Consider the following 20,389-nt stretch of genomic DNA (forward strand, 5'->3'; position numbering starts at 1 on the left):
TGAATTGAATGTAATGATGCGATTGTGTTTATTTATGCATGCATGCATGTGAAAGCATGTGTATACATGAAGGTTGTCGTAGGAAGTGTTAATGTGGACCCCAGGAAGAGGAGCTGTTGCCTTGGGTAACACCTCCTGGGGATCTAAAGAAACATAAACACTAGCATGCAAACACATACAACAAAGAATAGTGACCTGGAAGTTGGCAACAACACACATGCCAAAGGAGCTGATCCAGCCCAGCACAAGGCCAACATGGTTGAGGTTGTGGAGTTTATGATCTCCGTGTCCTGTCAGAGCCTGCACCTGCTTGTAGCGCACATATGTGGTGGCCATGCCTGCAAGCAAAACCACACACCACCTGGTAAGACACGGGTTCAACAAACGCACCTTGGCAGAATGATCAGTGAGTAGTGAAAGGAAAATAACTTTGAAACAAGCAGTATTTGATTCTTCTCATCATACAAGCAGCGACAGCTAAGGGTAGAAGGTCTACAACCTGTCAGATAGATGTAGAAGATCTACAGCCTGTCAGATAGATGTAGAAGGTCTACAACCTGTCAGACAGATGTAGAAGGTCTACAACCTGTCAGATAGATGAAGAAGGTCTACAACCTGTCAAATAGATATAGAAGGTCTACAACCTGTCAGATAGATGTAGAAGGTCTACAAGCTGCCAGACAGATGTAGAAGGTCTACAGCCTGTCAGATAGATGTAGAAGGTCTACAGCCTTTCAGATAGATGTAGAAGGTCTACAAGCTGTCAGACAGATGTAGAAGGTCTACAGCCTGTCAGATAGATTTAGGTCTACAGCCTTTCAGACAGATGTAGAAGGTCTACAACCTGTCAGATAGATGTAGAAGGTCTACAAGCTGTCAGACAGATGTAAAAGGTCTACAACCTGTCAGATGTAGAAGGTCTACAAGCTGTCAGACAGATGGAGAAGGTCTACAACCTGTCAGATAGATGTAGAAGGTCTACAACCTGTCAAATAGATGTAGAAGGTCTACAACCTGTCAGATAGATGTAGAAGGTCTACAACCTGTCAGATAGATGTAGAAGGTCTACAACCTGTCAGATAGATGTAGAAGGTCTACAAGCTGTCAAATAGATGTAGAAGGTCTACAAGCTGTCAGATAGATGTAGAAGGTCTATAACCTTTCAGATAGATGTAGAAGGTCTAAAACCTGTCAGATAGATGTCGAAGGTCTACAACCTGTCAGACAGATGTAGAAGGTCTACAACCTGTCAGATAGATGTAGGTCTATAACCTGTCAGATAGATGTAAAAGGTCTAAAACCTGTCAGACAGATGTAGGTCTATAACCTGTCAGATAGATGTAAAAGGTCTAAAACCTGTCAGAAAGATGCAGAAGGTCTACAACCTGTCAGATAGATGTAGGTCTACAACCTGTCAGACAGATGTAGAAGGTCTACAACCTGTCAGATAGATGTAGGTCTACAAACTGTCAGACAGATGTAGAAGGTCTACAACCTATCAGATAGACGTAGGTCTACAACCTGTCAGACAGATGTAGAAGGTCTACAACCTGTCAGATAAATGTAGAAGGTCTACAACCTGTAAGATAGATGTAGGTGTACACGCTGTCAGATAGATGTAGAAGGTCTACAACCTGTGGCTGACGGACAACATCATTTCACAACATTTGACCTGAGATGTTTACTGCACAACAGCCTGTCTGAAATGCTTGCATGGCAGAATCCCCCACTTCCAACCACCACAGACTGGATCTAAAACCACCACAAAACCACCACACAGTGGATCTACAACCACCACAAAACCACCACACACTGGATCTAAAACCTCCACAAAACCACCACACAGTGTCTCTAAAACCACCACAAAACCACTACATTGGCTATAAAACCACCACAAAACCACCACACAGTGGCTATAAAACCACCACAAAACCACTACTCAATGGATCTTAATCCACCACTCAGTGGATCTAAAAGCACCACAAAACCACCACACAGTGGATATAACACATCTACACACAGTGGACATGAATCATCTACACACAGTGGATATAACACATCTACACACAGTGGGTATAACACATCTACCCACAGTGGATAGCACATCTACACACAGTGGATATAACACATCTACACACAGTGGACAACACATCTACACACAGTGGATATAACACTTCTACACACAGTGGATATAACACATCTACCCACAGTGGATAGCACATCTACACACAGTGGACATAGCATATCTACAACACAGTGGATATAACACTTCTACACACAGTGGATAACACATCTACACACAGTGGACATAACACATCTACACACAGTGGACATAACACATCTAGACATAGTGGACGTAATACATCTACAACACAGTGGACATAACACATCTACCCACAGTGGACGTAACACATCTCTGACACAGTGGATAACACATCTACACACAGTGGATATAACACATCTACACACAGTGCACATAACACATCTAAACACAGTGGACATAACATATCTACATCACAGTGGATATAACACATCAACACACAGTGGATATAACACATCCACACACAGTGGACATAACACATCTACAACACAGTGGACATAACACATCTACAACACAGTGGACATAACACATCTACAACACAGTGAATATAACACATCCACACACAGTGGACATAACACGTGGATATAACACATCTACAACACAGTGGATATAACACATCTACAAACAATGGACATAACACATCTAAACACAGTGGACATAACACATCTACAACACAGTGGATATAACACATCTACACACAGTGGATATAACACATCTACAAACAATGGACATAACACATCTACAACACAGTGGATATAATACATCTACACACAGTGGATATAACACATCTACAACACAGTGGACATAACACATCTACACACACAGTGAATATAACACATCTACAACACAGTGAATATAACACATCCACACACAGTGGACATAACACGTGGACATAACACATCTACAACACAGTGGATATAACACATCTACACACAGTGGACATAACACATCTACAACACAGTGGACATAACACATCTACACATAGTGGATATAACACATCTACAACACAGTGGATGTAACACATCTACACACAGTGGATATAACACATCTACAACAAAGTGAACATAACAGATCTAAAACACAGTGGATATAACACATCTACACACAGTGGATATAACACATCTACAACACCGTGGACATAACATATCTACAACACAGTGGATATAACACATCTACAACACACTGGACATAACATATCTACAACACAGTGGATATAACACATCTACACACAGTGGACATAACACATCTACAACACAGTGGATATAACACATCTACAACACAGTGGACATAACACATCTACAACACAGTGGACATGACACATCTGCAACACAGTGGACATAACACATCTACACACAGTGGCTATAGCACATCCACAACACAGTGGACATAATACATCTACAACACAGTGGACATAACACATCTACACACAGTGGATATAACACATCTACACATAGTGGACATAACACATCTACAACACAGTGGACATAACACATCTACACACAGTGGATATAACACATCTACAACACAGTGGACATAACACATCTACACAGAGTGGATATAACACATCTACACACAGTGGATATAACACATCTACAACACAGTGGACATAACACATCTACACACAGTGGATATAACACATCTACACACAGTGGACATAACACATCTACACAACGTGAATATAACACATCTACACACAGTGGATATAAACATCTACACACAGTGGATATAACACATCTACACACAGTGGACATAACACATCTACACACAGTGGACATAACACATCTACACACAGTGGATATAACACATCTACACAACGTGAATATAACACATCTACAGACAGTGGATGTAACACATCTACAACACAGTGGACATACCACATCTACACACAGTGGATATAACACATCTACTACACAGTGGACATAACACATCTACACAAAGTGGACATAACACATCTACACACAGTGGATGTAACACATCTACAACACAGTGGACATAACACATCTACACACAGTGGATATAACACATCTACTACACAGTGGACATAACACATCTACACAAAGTGGACATAACACATCTACACACAGTGGACATAACACATCTACAACACAGTGGACATAACACATCTACGCACAGTGGATATAACACATCTACACACAGTGGACATAACACATCTACAACAGTGGACATAACACATCTACGCACAGTGGATATAACACATCTACAACAGTGGACATAACACATCTACTACACAGTGGACATAACACATCTACAACACAGTGGATATAACACATCTACAACACAGTGGATGTAACACATCTACAACACAGTGGACATAACACATCTACACACAGTGGATATAACACATCTACTACACAGTGGACATAACACATCTACACAAAGTGGACATAACACATCTACACACAGTGGATGTAACACATCTACAACACAGTGGACATAACACATCTACACACAGTGGATATAACACATCTACTACACAGTGGACATAACACATCTACACAAAGTGGACATAACACATCTACACACAGTGGATATAACACATCTACAACACAGTGGACATAACACATCTACGCAGAGTGGATATAACACATCTACACACAGTGGACATAACACATCTACAACAGTGGACATAACACATCTACGCACAGTGGATATAACACATCTACAACAGTGGACATAACACATCTACTACACAGTGGACATAACACATCTACAACACAGTGGATATAACACATCTACAACACAGTTACTACAATCAAACTGTGAAGAAATCTACTGTGACCAGCCCTCTTCAGGTCACCCTACAGATTCTCTACTGGATTCAGGTCTGGGCTCTGGCCGGGCAAATCCACAACGTGGATCTTTTTTTGGTGAGCCAGTCCTTCGTGGATTTGGATGTGTGCTTTGGATGCTGTCTGCTGGAAGTTGAAGTGTCTCTTCATCTTCAGCTGTTCTAGCAGACACCTCACGTGTGTCAAACCCTCACAACTCACGCGTGTCAGACCCTCACACCACACGTGTCAGGTCCTCACACCACACGTGTCAGACCCTCACACTTCACACGTGTCAGACCCTCACACCACACGTGTCAGACCCTCACACTTCACACGTGTCAGACCCTCACACCACATGTGTCAGACCCTCACACCATACGTGTCAGGTCCTCACACCACACCTGTCAGACCCTCACACTTCACACGTGTCAGACCCTCACACCACACGTGTCAGACCCTCACACCACACGTGTCAGGTCCTCACACCACACGTGTCAAGTCCTAATACCACACGTGTCAGACCCTCACACCTCACACGTTTCAGACCCTCACACCTCACACGTGTCAGACCCTCAAACCACACGCGTCAGACCCTCAAACGTCACGCATGTCAGACCCTCAAACCACACGTGTGTCAGACCATCAGACCTCACACGTGTCAGACCCTCAGACCTCACACGTGTCAGACCCTCACACCACACGTGTCAGACACTCACACTTCACACGTGTCAGACCCTCACACCACACGTGTCAGACCCTCACACCATACGTGTCAGGTCCTCACACCACAAGCGTCAGACCCTCACACCACACGTGTCAGACCCTCACACCACAAGCTTCAGACCCTCACACTTAACGCGTGTCAGGTCCTCACACCACGCGTGTCAGACCCTCACACTTCACACGCATCAGACCCTCACACCTGACATGTGTCTCAGACCCTCACAACTCACGCGTGCCAGACGCTCACACCTCACACGTGTCAGACCCTCACACCACACGTGTCAGACCCTCACACCTCACGCATGTCAGGTCCTCACACCAAAGGCTTCAGACCCTCACACTTCACGCGTGTCAGGTCCTCACACCACACGCGTCAGACCCTCACACCACACGTGTCAGACCCTCACACCACACGTGTCAGACCCTCACACCACACCTGTCAGACCCTCACACCATACGTGTCAGGTCCTCACACCACACGTGTCAGACCCTCACACTTCACGCGTGTCAGACCCTCACACCACACGTGTCAGACCCTCACACCACACGTGTCAAACCCTCACACCACACGTGTCAAGTCCTCACACAACATGTGTCAGACCCTCACACCTCACACGTGTCAGACCCTCAAACCACACGCGTCAGACCCTCAAACGTCACGCATGTCAGACCCTCAAACCACACGTGTGTCAGACCATCAGACCTCACACGTGTCAGACCCTCACACCTGACACGTGTCAGACCCTCACACCTGACACGTGTCAGACCCTCACACCACAAGCGTCAGACCCTCACACCTCACAGTGTCAGACCCTCACACCTCACACGTGTCAGACCCTCACACTTCACACTTGTCAGACCCTCTAACCTCACGCGTGCCAGACCCTCACACCATACGCGTCAGACCCTCACACCTGACATGTGTCAGACCCTCACACCACAAGCGTCAGACCCTCACACCACACGCGTCAGACCCTCAAACGTCACGCGTGTCAGACCCTCAAACCACACGTGTGTCAGACCATCAGACCTCACACATGTCAGACCCTCAGACCTCACACGTGTGAGGCCCTCACACGACACGTGTCAGACCCTCACACCTCACGCGTGTCAGGTCCTCACACCACAAGCTTCAGACCCTCACACTTCACGCGTGTCAGGTCCTCACACCACACGTGTCAGACCCTCACACTTCACACGTGTCAGACCCTCACACCACACGTGTCAGACCCTCACACCACATGTGTCAGACCCTCACACCACACGTGTCCAGTCCTCACACCACACGTGTCAGACCCTCACACCTCACACGTGTCAGACCCTCAAACCACACGCGTCAGACCCTCAAACGTCACGCATGTCAGACCCTCAAACCACACGTGTGTCAGACCATCAGACCTCACATGTGTCAGACCCACACACCTGACACGTGTAAGACCCTCACACCTGACACGTGTCAGACCCTCACACCACAAGCGTCAGACCCTCACACCTCACAGTGTCAGACCCTCACACCTCACACGTGTCAGACCGTCACACGCGTGTCAGACCCTCACATCACACACGTGTCAGACCCTCGACACCTCACGCGTGTCAGGTCCTCACACCACGTGTGTCAGACCATCACACCACACACGTGTCAGGTCCTCACACCACGCGTGTCAGGTCCTCACACCTCACGTGTGTCAGACCATCATGCCTCACGCGTGTCAGACCCTCACACTTCACGCGTGTCAGACCCTCACACCTCACGCGTGTCAGACCATCATGCCTCACGCGTGTCAGACCCTCACACCTCACGCATGTCAGATCCTCACACCTCACACGCGTCAGACCCTCACACCTGACACGTCAGACTCCCACACCTCAAACGTGTCAGACCGTCACACGCGTGTCAGACCCTCACACCACACGTGTCATGTCCTCACACCTCACACGTGTCAGACCCTCACACCTCACGCGTGTCAGACCCTCACGCCTCACGCGTGTCAGACCCTTACATGTGTGTCAGATGTGTGGCAGGAGTTTGTACTGTGCATAACAGGGCAAGACTTTGTAACAGTAGCTTTCAGTTTGCAGACGGTATCTTCATCCATGTATCTAAGTATAATATGTTATCTAAGTATAATATGTTATCTAAGTATAATATGTATCTAAGTATAATATGTTATCTAAGTATAATATGTTATCTAAGTATAATATTTATCTCAGTATAATATGTTATCTAAGTATAATATGTAAGTATAATATGTTATCTAAGTATAATGTTTATTTAAGTATAATATGTTATCTAAGTATATTTATCTAAGTATAATATGTTATCTAAGTATAAAATGTTATCTAAGTATACTATTTATCTAAGTATATTTATCTAAGTATAATATGTTTTCTAAGTATAATATGTTATCTAAGTATAATGTTTATTTAAGTATAATATGTTATCTAAGTATAATATTTATCTAAGTACAATGTTATCCAAGCATATGTTATCTAAGTATAATATTTATCTAAGTACAATATGTTATGTATGCATAATATGTATCTAAGTATATGTTATCTAAGTATAATATTTAGCCAAGTATATGTTATCTAAGTATAAGATTAATCTAAGTATAATATGTTATCCAAGTATAGTTATCTAAGTATAATATGTTATCTAAGTATATGTATCTAAGTATACGTTATCTCAGTATAATATTTATCTAATATGTTATCCAAGTATAATGTTATCCAAGTACAATATCTATCCGAGTATAATATGTTATCTAAGTATAATAATAATAACAATAATAATGTAATATAATATATATAGTATATGTTATCCTACGCTGTTCCATTTCCATCCTGGCAAACCAGAGTTTCTAAACTGAAAGTATCTAGTTCCATGAATATACAAACTATTGTCGTTTACAACTGAAAAGCATACTGACCATGACAACTGACCCACCTCTACAGTCCAGCATTACACACTAACAGAACGTCAGTGAAGCAGTCACATCTACACAGTCACGTTTAGCTTAAACCCTCTCACAGCCACCAGCCGGCCATCTCATCTGACAGCTTGCAGACCATGTACTCCTGAGAGTCAGTACTGCATGTACTCCTGAGAGTAAGTACTGCAGCTAGCCCATTCTCCAAGTTCTGAGCTGACAAGTCTTTGCCAGAGAACATAGGTTGTGATGAATAAGTACACTGATGAAACAAATGTGTAACCAGACGTGTGTAACCAGTCGTGTGTAACCAGACGTGTGTAACCAGACATGTGTAACCAGACGTGTGTAACCAGTAGTGTGTAACCAGTCATGTGTAACCAGTAGTGTGTAACCAGATGTGTGTAACCAGACATGTGTAACCAGTAGTGTGTAACCAGACATGTGTAACCAGTAGTGTGTAACCAGACGTGACTAAACAGTAGTGTGTAACCAGTAGTGTGTAACCAGACGTGTGTAAACAGTAGTGTGTAACCAGACGTGTGTAACCAGTAGTGTGTAACCAGACATGTGTAACCAGTAGTGTGTAACCAGTAGTGTGTAACCAGACATGTGTAACCAGACATGTGTAACCTGTAGTGTGTAACCAGTAGTGTGTAACCAGACGTGTGTAAACAGTAGTGTGTAAACAGTAGTGTGTAACCAGACGTGTGTAACCAGTCGTGTGTAACCTAGGAATGCGGACACGTCAAGCATCAACCCGAACAGGCATCTCTCCGGGGCCATCGTTCCCGTGTCACTGCAATAAAGAAAAGTGGGTAAATTCCCTTCAGCTGATTCTGGTTCGGGTGTGAATCACGTGACCTTTAAGAAGCGGACGTGAACGGCGCTGCCAGCGGAGTGAAGGGGTCCGAACCTGATGTAGGGTACCAGAGGGTCAACGTGTCTCAGGACCACCGCTGTGATGTAGACGAAGATGATGCTGGCTGATGTCCAGGTCACCAGCGCTACGGGCAGGATGCAGAGGCCCTGCTGAAACCACCACATGGCCTCGTGCTCCGTGTGTGTCGGTCGGTGTCTTGTCTGTGGCGTGTGCCCGGTGACACCTGGAAGTTAGATGCGCGCTGTAGGAACAACTGTCTGTGGACGACCCCTCAGACACCAGCCGCGGATGTACTGACTTTAACGCCAATACGACGGGGTACTGCCGCCTGATACTTCCGGGATCGCAGCGAGATCGAAAGTGGGGCTTACTTCCGGTGCATGGTAATGACGCAATGCACGAACCGAACTGTGACAGCCCTGTCACCGGGGCGACGGTCGCTGGACCGATGACGGAGGATGACGGCAGCGCGCGGGGGAAGCGCGAGAGCGGAGGGTAATTTGTCAGCTGTCCACTAGATGGACCTCTGCTGTTGGCGTGGTCTCTTATGTACTGCTTCTCTCTCATGCACAGCTCGTTCGGAATGAGGTCTGATTCAACAACAAACTGGTTTAACAACGATATTTTATTTGTAAAACGGTTATTTAATCGAAAAGGTCTTTTAATTAGTTATTCTGAGTGTGTGTCCGTTTATAATACACCTGTCACCCCAGAAGGGTGTGATGGTGTAATGGATGCCATTCCTACAGCAGCGATGACGTGGTTTAAGGGCAACACTGAGCCCCTTCTCTGCCCTGGTCCGTTAGCTTTACATGACACCACTAATGACGGTGTTGTAGGGACATGTTTTTATCCAGCCCTTCCACCCGGAACAGCAGGATCACATCCCTCTTTCAGAAAGACACTGTCCCTGTCCCATTACTGCAGAAGATTTGTTCCTCTGGGAACAAGTCTGGACCTTGTCTTCAAGTTGCTGAATCACAAGCAAACCTCCAGGTGTCGGTTTCAAACTTCTCCATCCCTAATACCCAACTAACATTATCTGCACAAAAATGAAAAATGACATTGATGTGAACTGCACTTCCTGTGGACGTGTTCTGGGACTGTCCTTGTACTGGGACTGTCCTTATACTGGAACTGTCCTTATACTGGAACTGTCCTTTAACTGGGACTGTCCTTATACTGAGACTGCCCTTATACTGAGTCTGTCCTTATACTGAGACTGTCCTTATACTGGAACTTTCCTTATACTGGGACTGTCCTTATACTGGAACTGTCCTTATACTGGAACTGTCATTTAACTGGGACTGTCCTTATACTGGGACTGTCCTTATACTGAGACTGCCCTTATACTGGGACTGTCCTTATACTGAGGCTGTCCTTATACTGGAACTGTCCTTATACTGGGACTGTCCTTGTGCTGAGACTGTCCTTATACTGAGACTGTCCTTATACTGGGACTGTCCTAATACTGAGTCTGTCCTTATACTGGAACTGTCCTTATACTGAGACTGTCCTTGTACTGGGACTGTCCTTATACTGGAACTGTCCTTATACTGAGTCTGTCACAGCCTCTCGCCCTTGACATCAAAGCGATCGCCCCTGACACCTGCTGACACCCCCCCCCCGTCACAGCCTCTCCCCCTTGACTTCAAAGCAGTCAGCCGCTCTCCCTTGACATCAAAGTGATCATCACCCTTAAAAAGCCTCCACTGTGGACCAGTCTTCGCTGGAACGTCGCCATTCATGGACTTCTGCCTGCCTGCCTACCTGTCACAGAGCCACCTCCTGCTCTACCCCCGAGATCGGTCGCTTCAATATAGACTGGATTATTCCCTTACCTGGTTGCCCCATCTGCTTTTGGGTTCTTTCCCGATACGTGACAGTACGTTCCAGCCACTATGGATCCAGCAGACCATTCCACCACAGACCTGGCCACGGTCTGCCAGGCTGTAGCCAACCAGGAATCGGTCCTCAGCCAGCACAGCCAGGTGCTACAGGGGATGGCTGACGTCCTCCGTGGGCTCAGCTCAAAGATCTCCGGAATCCAGACCCAACTTAGTGCCTCCGCCCCTCCAACTCCGCCACCCCCAGCGCCATCAACTTCGGCTAAGGAACCATGGGTTGCCCCGCCTGATAGGTATGATGGAGATTTTGGACTGTGTTGCCCTTTTTTGATGCAGTGTGGGATTGTGTTTAACCAGCAGCCTCAGTCATATTCCACGGATGAAGCCAAAGTCGCTTACATCATGGGTCTTCTCCGGGGAAGCGCTGTGGATTGGGCTACAGCGGTGTGGGAGATGCGGGCCTCCGCGTCCTCATCCTACGCTGAGTTCACCACTGCTTTTCGCCAGGTTTTTGACCATCCCGTGCGGGGAAAGTATGCGTCAAAAAGACTGATCTCTCTCCGCCAGGGTTCCCGCAGCGTCGCTGACTACTCAGTTGAGTTCCGTACGCTATCAGCGGAGAGCGGATGGAACAACGAGTCCCTCCAGGCCGGCTTTTCCAACGGGCCAAGCGAATCCATAAAGGACGAATTGGTTTCCTACCCCGAGCCTGGAGGGTTGGAGGAATTGGTTACCCTGGCCATTCGTGTGGACAACCGTCTCCGGGAGCGGAGGCGAGAGAGGACGCGCCGCTTTCCTGGTCACAACAACTTACCACGGGCCACACCTCCAAACTCTGGGGGCCGAGCTCCGAGAAAGCCCGAGGCGTGACTCTTCCCCAGCTTCGGAGCCGATGCAACTCGGCCGCTTCCGGCTCAACCCGGAGGAGCGTCAACGCCGCATCACCGAGAACAGCTGCTTGTATTGTGGTCAGCCTGGTCACTTTCTCGCCTCCTGCCCTCACCGTTCCGTCAAATTAGCAGGCTCACGAGGGAGGGGGAGGATCCTCGTGAGCCCAACTGTCTGCCCTCTGTCTCCTCGTCCACGTACCCAGTTGCAAGCTACCATCAGTTTTAAAGGTCAGTCCACTAAACTTTTGGCTTTAATTGACTCTGGAGCGACTTCCGGTTATGGCGAGGGACTAGGAGGTCGCACATCTCAAGCTCTGCAGCTACCGTGTAAATTAATCCTACAATACTAATCCGAATCTTGTCCAAAGTCACGCAATACGTGTATAAGAGTACCCAGAACTAAAATGTCAGGGAAAAACCCGAAAGAAAAAGCAGAGAGAGAAAGAGAAGGAGAAAGGGAAATCGCGACACGAGGAAGAGGCTGAGAAGGCTAGCGACGCCATGCAGGTTGAAAATATGGCTAACGAAGAAGACGACCACGAGGAAGAAGACGACGAAATGTTAGACACAGATAAGAATAGCAACCAAGATATCATGAAAGCCATACGGTCTTTGAAAAGTGGACTTTACAAGAAAATTGATGGAGTGCAAGCGACAATTGCGGATGTAAAGAAACAGATACAGGACTGCACGGGTCGCATGGAACAGGCCGAGCGACGGCTGTGTGACGTGGAGGACGACGTGAAGAAGCTAACACCCCGAGTCAGCACGCTGGAGAGCGCCGTCAAAAGCCTTACTGACAAAGTGCAGGACTTGGAATGCAGGAGTCGGCGACATAACGTAAGGTTGGTGGCCTACCGGAGAGAGAAGAGGGCCAGGATGCGCCTGCATGTTTGGAGAAGTGGTGCCGGAGGCTCTGAACATGGATCCGCGGGAGGGCTTGGTAGTGGAGCGGGCTCATAGAATCGGCGCTCCTGTAAAGTCTCGCACGGGTCGTCCAAGCACATTGATCATGAGGTTCATGACCTTTAAGGACAGGGAGCGAGTACTAAAGGCAGCCAAAACCAAGGGACAGGTCCTTTACAAGAACACGCCGGTCCGTTTTCACATCGACCTCTCTGCTGGGGTGCACAAGATGCAGCGCGACTACGACCAGGTCCGGGAGAAGCTGAGAGACAGGGGGATCCACAAGCACAGAATCATCTTTCCAGCCCGGCTCCTGGTAACACACGACGAGAGACCCCACACCTTTCAAACCCCAGCAGAAGTGGAGAAGTTTATTCAATCCCTTGGATAAGGACTGACGCAGTAGCCTATTAAGCCCGCTTTATTTTATTTTATTTCCATTTACACGAAAGATGTAGCTACGTGTTCGGGCTGTCGCCATTTTGTTTTTGTTTAGGCTTTATTTTTCTACCTGGACAGGACGGAGTCTCGTTTATAGCTAGACTACTCAGCTTTTGTGGAATGCCCTTAACCCCGAATGAGAGACAATGTCCAAGCACCAGCCGAAATGACGTGGGCACATCCAAGTAGGCCTAGGCCTAAGGGACAGAGAGAGTCATCATCGGTTTATGCGCCTGTCGGAGGAAGGAAGGCGCAATGCATCGCGGACTCTTGTGACCAGGCTACAGACTTTTCCCTCTCCTCGTCTTCCAGTCTGCATGCACGGGTTCCAGGTTGGTGTATGTGTTCGGGTGGTTAATGTTATATATGCCTACATGTTGTAAGCGTTGCACAGTTCATTACTGAGGTTATGTGTGATTAGTATTTAGAAAAAAGTAAGACAGCGAGCTTGAGCGAGAAGAAAAGAAAAGGTAGAGAAACTCGTTTTAGCGGTAGTTAAACGTGGGATGGGAGGGGATGTCCAGAGTTCCTGGACTTTAGGTTCGTATGGGGTTGAGGGTGGGTTTTTGTGGTTTCATTTTATTATTTATTCTTTCATCAGTGGGTATGGTTTGTCAAAGTACTTTTTCACTACGGGTCCTAATATAACATACCGGAATCAATGTCAGAGAGTTGCAAGGTAAAACTTACTTGGTGGAATTGTAGGGGTTTGATCAAACTCACAAAGGTGAAGCAGGTAATGAGCAGGATAAAATCCTTGAAATCAAAAATCGTTTTTTTACAAGAAACACACATGGTGGATGAGGATGTTCCCAAAATAGCAAGACGATGGCAGGGTCAAGTGTTGTCTGCTCCTTACACCACTCATGCTAGAGGGGTTATGATACTAATTCATAAATCGGTTCCATTACGGGTACAGCATGTAGTTAAGGACCCTGCAGGGAGGTATATTGTAATCCAGGGTAGGTTATTATCTGAAACCTTAACTTTGATAAATGTTTACGGCCCCAATGAAGATGACTCTAAATTCTATAATAGTCTCTTTTTGACTGCTTCAAATCATCCTGGGAAATACATAATAGCTGGTGACTTTAACTGTACGTTAATCCTTCAAAACTGGTCTCAACTGGTTTAGATGATACCCACAGTAAGTCCAGGAAGACGATCCACCATTTTATGAAGGACTTGAACTTGTTTGATGTTTGGAGGCATGGTAAAGCGAACGCAGTAGAGTATTCCTGCTATTCCGGTACTCATAGAACTCACTCACGCATAGACTACTTTTTGGTTTCAGCACTACTTGCCTCCAAAATAGATGAATGTCATTATAGTAGTATAGTTCTGTCTGACCCCGCTGCAATATCCTTGACCTGTGAAGATAATAACTTAGTGTGCGACCCCCCGAGATGGCGTTTTCAACCCGGGTGGCTTGCGGATCCTACATTCATAGATTTCTTAGATAAGCAGATTGACCTGTATTTTGAATGTAACAAGTCTCAGACTTCTGCTAGCACAAGTTGGGAGGCTTTCAAAGCCTTTATTAGGGGCCAAATCATTTCCTTCACTAGCTCCAAGAAAAAGGCTACACGACTTGAAATGAAGACATTAGATGAGGAAATGAAAAAACTGGAAACAGAAATATATAATAATAGACATGTACCTACAGATGTTCATACAAGACTGCTACTGCTTAGAGCACAGTACAATGAACTGGCAGCTAATAAAGCAGCTGCTGATTTAATGAGACTCAAACAGTCCTACTATGATCAGGGGGAAAAGCCCGGAAAACTTCTAGCATGGCGCATTAAACAACAACAAACAGAAAGGTCTATTAATTGTATTGAAGTCCAAGGTGGTAGAACTATAGTGGACCCGACAGAGATTAATGAAGCCTTTAGAGACTTCTATGGGAAATTATACAGCTCTGAGCGCTCTCCTAATCTGGACACGCAAACACAATTCCTAGACAATCTTAATATTCCTAACATTTCAGAAGAGGAATGTAGAGTATTAGGTCAAGATGTAACTGCATTGGAAATTGCAGAAGCAATTGGGTGTATGCAGGCTGGAAAATCAGCGGGTCCAGATGGCATCCCTATAGACATTTCTAAAACATTTCAAACCAAATTAATACCACCCCTCTTGGAGATGTTTCACGAATCCTTTGAGAATGGTCTTCTCCCTACATCTATGAGGGGCGCCCTAATCACTTTACTCCCCAAACCGGGGAAACCAAATACAAAATGTGAAAATATGCATCCAATTAGTCTCCTAAATTCTGATACAAAAATACTCTGTAAAAGTCTTGCAAGAAGATTGGAGGATTGTAGCACACTTGATAAGAATGACACTTACAAGGGCTGGTGTTTTTGTTGTTTTACTCCATCTGTCAAATAGACATTACAGAGGACACGTTTTCAAAGCATGGCTCACTATACGAACGGCCACACTCATCTGACGACTCTATGTCCCAGAGTGCACGGCGAGAGCCAGCACTACGTCACACAGGCTAGAAGCAATTAACCTGCAGTGCCCTCCTGTGGCGAGAACCGGCTATCACAACAACACAGCAGACAATTCTCCTCTTTACTATTAGTGAGTGGTCAATGAAGGTAAGTATATAAAATAAAAAATAGATGGGGGGCTACTAAATCCCAAGTACCCCACACTCTCCCCTCAAAAAGATAATGGCGTCCCGACATAACAAATCTACCAGTCCACATTGCATAACTTTTCATTGAAAAGATAGGTTATTACTAAGCAGGAGTCAATCTGGATACTGTACTGTAATCAGTCATAACATATAACACACATCTCCTATTAATGGTATATGTTTGCAGTAAATAATGTGCACTTGAATCCACTGCTTCGTCCGTCTTGAGGCCGGGGAGCTATAGTATCTGACTAAAAGCAAATAACTTTGTAATAGTAATATCCCTGGTGGTAACAGGTGTGTTCTAAAACCCCAATGCTACAGTAACTCTGTGTCTGGTGATCACAGGACAACTAAAATCACATAGCTATAACAATTGTAACATGTCAAAAGTTTTTTTTTTTTTTTTTTTTTTTTTTATACTGAGTTGTCTGATTTGCTTATCTACCAGACACACTAGGCTGCCCTAGTCTGTGATAAGTAAACACTGGTGTAGGTTTTCTATTTCTCAAAGGATATGCTTTTTCTCTGGCAGGCTGCACAGCTTCCCCTGGAGGAGGCTGCAAGGCATCTTCTGGTGGAGGCTGCAAGGCATCTTCCAGGCTCTTGTCGTCATCGGGCTCATCCTCTTCTTCAGCTCCAGATGTCTCGCCATTCTCTGACACTGTCCCATTGTCCTCTATTGTTGCAGGCTGCTCCGCAAAATCCTCTTCATCTTGACCGTCTCTTTCCTCCGGATAGAACTCCAAGGCATCTGGGCTCAGCTGACTCTGGATCCGCTCACTGGCTCTGACTGTTGGTCGTCCCACGATGCATCTCCAGTTATCCTCATCATCTGAGTCACTGTCCTGTTCCTGGTTCCACTGCATTTGTCTGTCTGTCTTCTTTCTCTCCCGTCTAGGTTTCACAGGTAAGTCCTCTTCTCTTGGTTCCACCGGCAGGAAGTCGCATGGCAGAAGAAGGTTCCTATGCATGATTCTGGTTCGTCCTTTTCCATTCTCCGGCTTCAGCTCATACACAGGGCTGTCGGCGTGCTTCCTCTGTGTTACTACATGCACCTGGTCCTCCCAGAATGGTCTTAATTTCCCCGGTCCTCCTTTCTCGTTCAGGTTGCGGATGAGAACTCTGCATCCGGCATACAGCTCTGTCCCGTGGGCCTTTTTGTCGTATAGTGTTTTGTTTCTGGCCCCCTCCTTCCGTGCTGTCTCTGATGCTAGGCGATAGGCGTCATTCATGCGGGCCTTCCACTTCTCTGCATATTCTTGAGGGGATAGTGCCTGGTCCTTTGCTCTAAGGCCAAACATCAGGTCAATGGGAAGTCTTGGATTTCTGCCGAACAACAGATAGTAAGGTGCAAATCCGGTCGCTTCATTTCGGGTGCAGTTGTATGCATGTATCACCTTTGGGAGTGACGCTTTCCAATCCGTTTTCGCAACCGCTGGCAGGTTTCTCAGCATCGCCAGAACCGTTCTGTTGAAACGCTCGACCTGACCATTTCCTTGCGGGTGATACGGTGTTGTGTGAGAACCCCTGACTCCACTGTACTCCTGCAGCTTGGCGAAGAGCTTATTGTCAAACTCCTTCCCTTGGTCATGGTGCAGCGTCGCCGGGAAACCAAATCTCAGCACAAAGTCCCCGAATACCTTCTCTGCGGCGGTCTTGGCAGCTTTGTTTCTGCATGCATAGGCTTGAACAAAACGGGTAAAGTGGTCCATAACCACCAGTATATACTCGTACCCTCCCTTACACTTCTCTAAGTGTAAGAAGTCAATAGAGACCATCTCAAATGGGTGTGTGGTCACGATGTTGGTGAGAGGGGCTCTGGTTGGTTTGTTGGGGCGCTTGGTCTTCAGGCAGCTACACACCTGTGTGATGTAATGTTCCACATCTTTCTGCATGTGAGGCCAATAGAAACGGTCCCTCAACAGGTGCAACACCCTCTCCACGCCTAGATGGCCCAGGTCTCTGTGCAGTTCTTTATATACCAGCTCATGGAACTTTTTCGGCAGGACTAGCTGAGTTCGGGTAGCTGTTTTCCGGCGCAGGATGCCATCATCATCAAGGCACAGCCGATGCTTCTCTCTCATGAGTGTCGCAACACCCCTGCTCGCACACTGTGTTTTTCCCCGAGGCCACTGATTGGAGGTTATGTACTTCAGCACCTCTCCAATGACAGCATCCTCCCTCTGGGCGTCTCTCACCGTCTGACTGGGTATCTCTGCCACAGGTGATGTATGTTCCTTCTCAAACTCGGCTAGTGCTGTGGCTATGGTTACCGGACACATCCAAGGCTCAGCTCTCTCCAGCTGTACTGACAGCGCCTGGGTCACACTGTTCATGACCTCGGGGTGTACTTCTTGTGAACAGGTCTGCATGTACTGCTCCATCGGCATGCGTGAGAGGCCATCTGCGTCCCCATTGGCTCGTCCAGGCCGGTACTTGATAGAGAACTGGAAATCGGCTAACTCTGCTACCCACCTGTGGGTGGTCGCATTCAGTTTGGCTGTCGTGAGCACATAGGTGAGGGGATTATTGTCTGTGTAGACAGTGAATGATGGAGCGTGGTAGAGGTAATCTCTAAATCTCTCACATATGGCCCATTTCATCGCGAGGAACTCCAACTTCCCTGAGTGGAGATGGTAGTTCTTCTCAGGAGTTGTCAGTGTCCTAGACCCGTACGCGATGACTGCCAGCCCACCCTGTGACTGTCTTTGATACAATACTGCCCCGAGGCCCTCTCGTGACGCGTCGCAGTGAAGGATAAAGGGCTGTTCAAAGTCTGGGTAGCCCAACACTGGTGGCTGGATGAGGAATTCAATCAACTGACAGAGGACCTGTTGGTGTTCAGCTGTCCACTTAACTGGGTGAGAGGAGGGCAGATGGTCTCGGGAGCCCTTCCTCCCCTTGTCCTTTCTCTTTTGTTTGAGCTTCCCCGCTGCTGTCTTCTCTGGGGTGAGGAGGTCATAGAGAGGCCTTGCGATTCGGGAGAAGTTAGGTATGTAGGGCCGGTAATACGAGATGAATCCCAGCATCTTCCTGAGCTCTCCGATGGTCGTAGGTTCTCTCTCCTTCAGTGCCTGGACCGGGGCCACATCAGTGGGGTCCATTGTGTATCCATCCTTGGTCACAAGCCTTCCCAGGAACCTTACTTGGTTTTTGAAGAGTTCACATTTTCTTGCCGTCAGCTTGATTCCATGGCTTCTGTAGCGGTGCAGTACTCTTCTCAGGTGCTGGAGGTGTTCGTCGAATGTGGTTGAGTGGACCAGGTTGTCATCTAAATACGGCTGACAAATGTTGTCCCTCAGCCCAATCAAACATTCCTCCATGGACCTCTGGAACTCTGCTGGTGCTGAGGACAGTCCGAAGGGAATTCTCACCCATTCATATAATCCCCACGGGGTGATGAATGCAGTCAGTGGACGGCTGGACTCCTCAAGAAACCCCTGGTGATATGCCTTCCCCTGATCCAAGACAGAAAACCAGGCACTCCCCTTCAGGCTGTCGAGCATATCCTGGATGCGTGGTATTGGATGGCGGTCTGGGATGGACCTCTTGTTCAACTCACGGTAGTCACAGCAGAGGCGGAGGCTCCCATCCTTTTTCCGCACACACACGATTGGGCTTGAGTAGGGTGATTTTGACTTAGTTATCCAGCCTCTGTTCAGTAAATCCTCGAGGTATTCCTTCACTTCTTTATGAAGAGGCTTTGGGACTGATGTGTATGTCCGCTTCACCGGTGTGGTGTCACTCAGGCGGATCTTGAGCTGGAGTGATGGAATAGTCCCCACATCATGGTCATCGCGTGCGAACACACTACTCTCCTCCCGCAGTAGCTCTCTCACCTGCAGTTGTTGTTCAGGTGTCAGGTGGTTCAGAGGGACAGGCGGGTCCCATAGATCTTCCTCCTGGTGTTCCGTCTTGACATCACCTGGCCCTTTCAGCTTTGTTGTGTCTCTAATCACAGGTCTTCGTTCTGTACCTGTTGTGGAGGTCCCTGGGATGACTGGGTTCACTGTACTAGTCCCATCCACATCCAACGGCTTCACGGCGGCAGGGTAGATGGCTCTAGTTCTTTGGGTCTGCCCCAGGGGAGTCCGTGGCGGCAGTGTGATGTCATGAGCTGTGACGTTAGTCACTGGGACAGCGATGCGTGACCAGGTTCCCTTCTGTAAACATACAATGTTTTCATCCACCTTCAGGCCCTCTGGCCACTTTGGGTTCAC

At 46.9% G+C, this 20,389-nt stretch overlaps 1 protein-coding gene across 1 annotated transcript in view; it reads right to left on the bottom strand.

The window, feature by feature from the left end:
* dram2b (DNA-damage regulated autophagy modulator 2b) overlaps positions 1 to 9,769 on the bottom strand; it is a 159,501-nt gene extending 149,732 nt beyond the window's left edge. Inside the window, exons 1-3 of the mRNA XM_056273914.1 lie at positions 9,463 to 9,769; positions 9,278 to 9,345; positions 196 to 338 (exon numbers count right to left, since the gene is read on the bottom strand). Of these exons, the coding sequence (XP_056129889.1) occupies positions 196 to 338; positions 9,278 to 9,345; positions 9,463 to 9,593 (342 nt within the window). The 5' untranslated portion in view covers positions 9,594 to 9,769. The remainder of the gene's footprint in view (positions 1 to 195; positions 339 to 9,277; positions 9,346 to 9,462) is intronic.
* Positions 9,770 to 20,389: the final 10,620 nt, after the last annotated feature.

The sequence above is a fragment of the Lampris incognitus genome, chromosome 2 (genome assembly GCF_029633865.1).
Source record: "Lampris incognitus isolate fLamInc1 chromosome 2, fLamInc1.hap2, whole genome shotgun sequence".
NCBI lineage: Eukaryota > Metazoa > Chordata > Actinopteri > Lampriformes > Lampridae > Lampris > Lampris incognitus.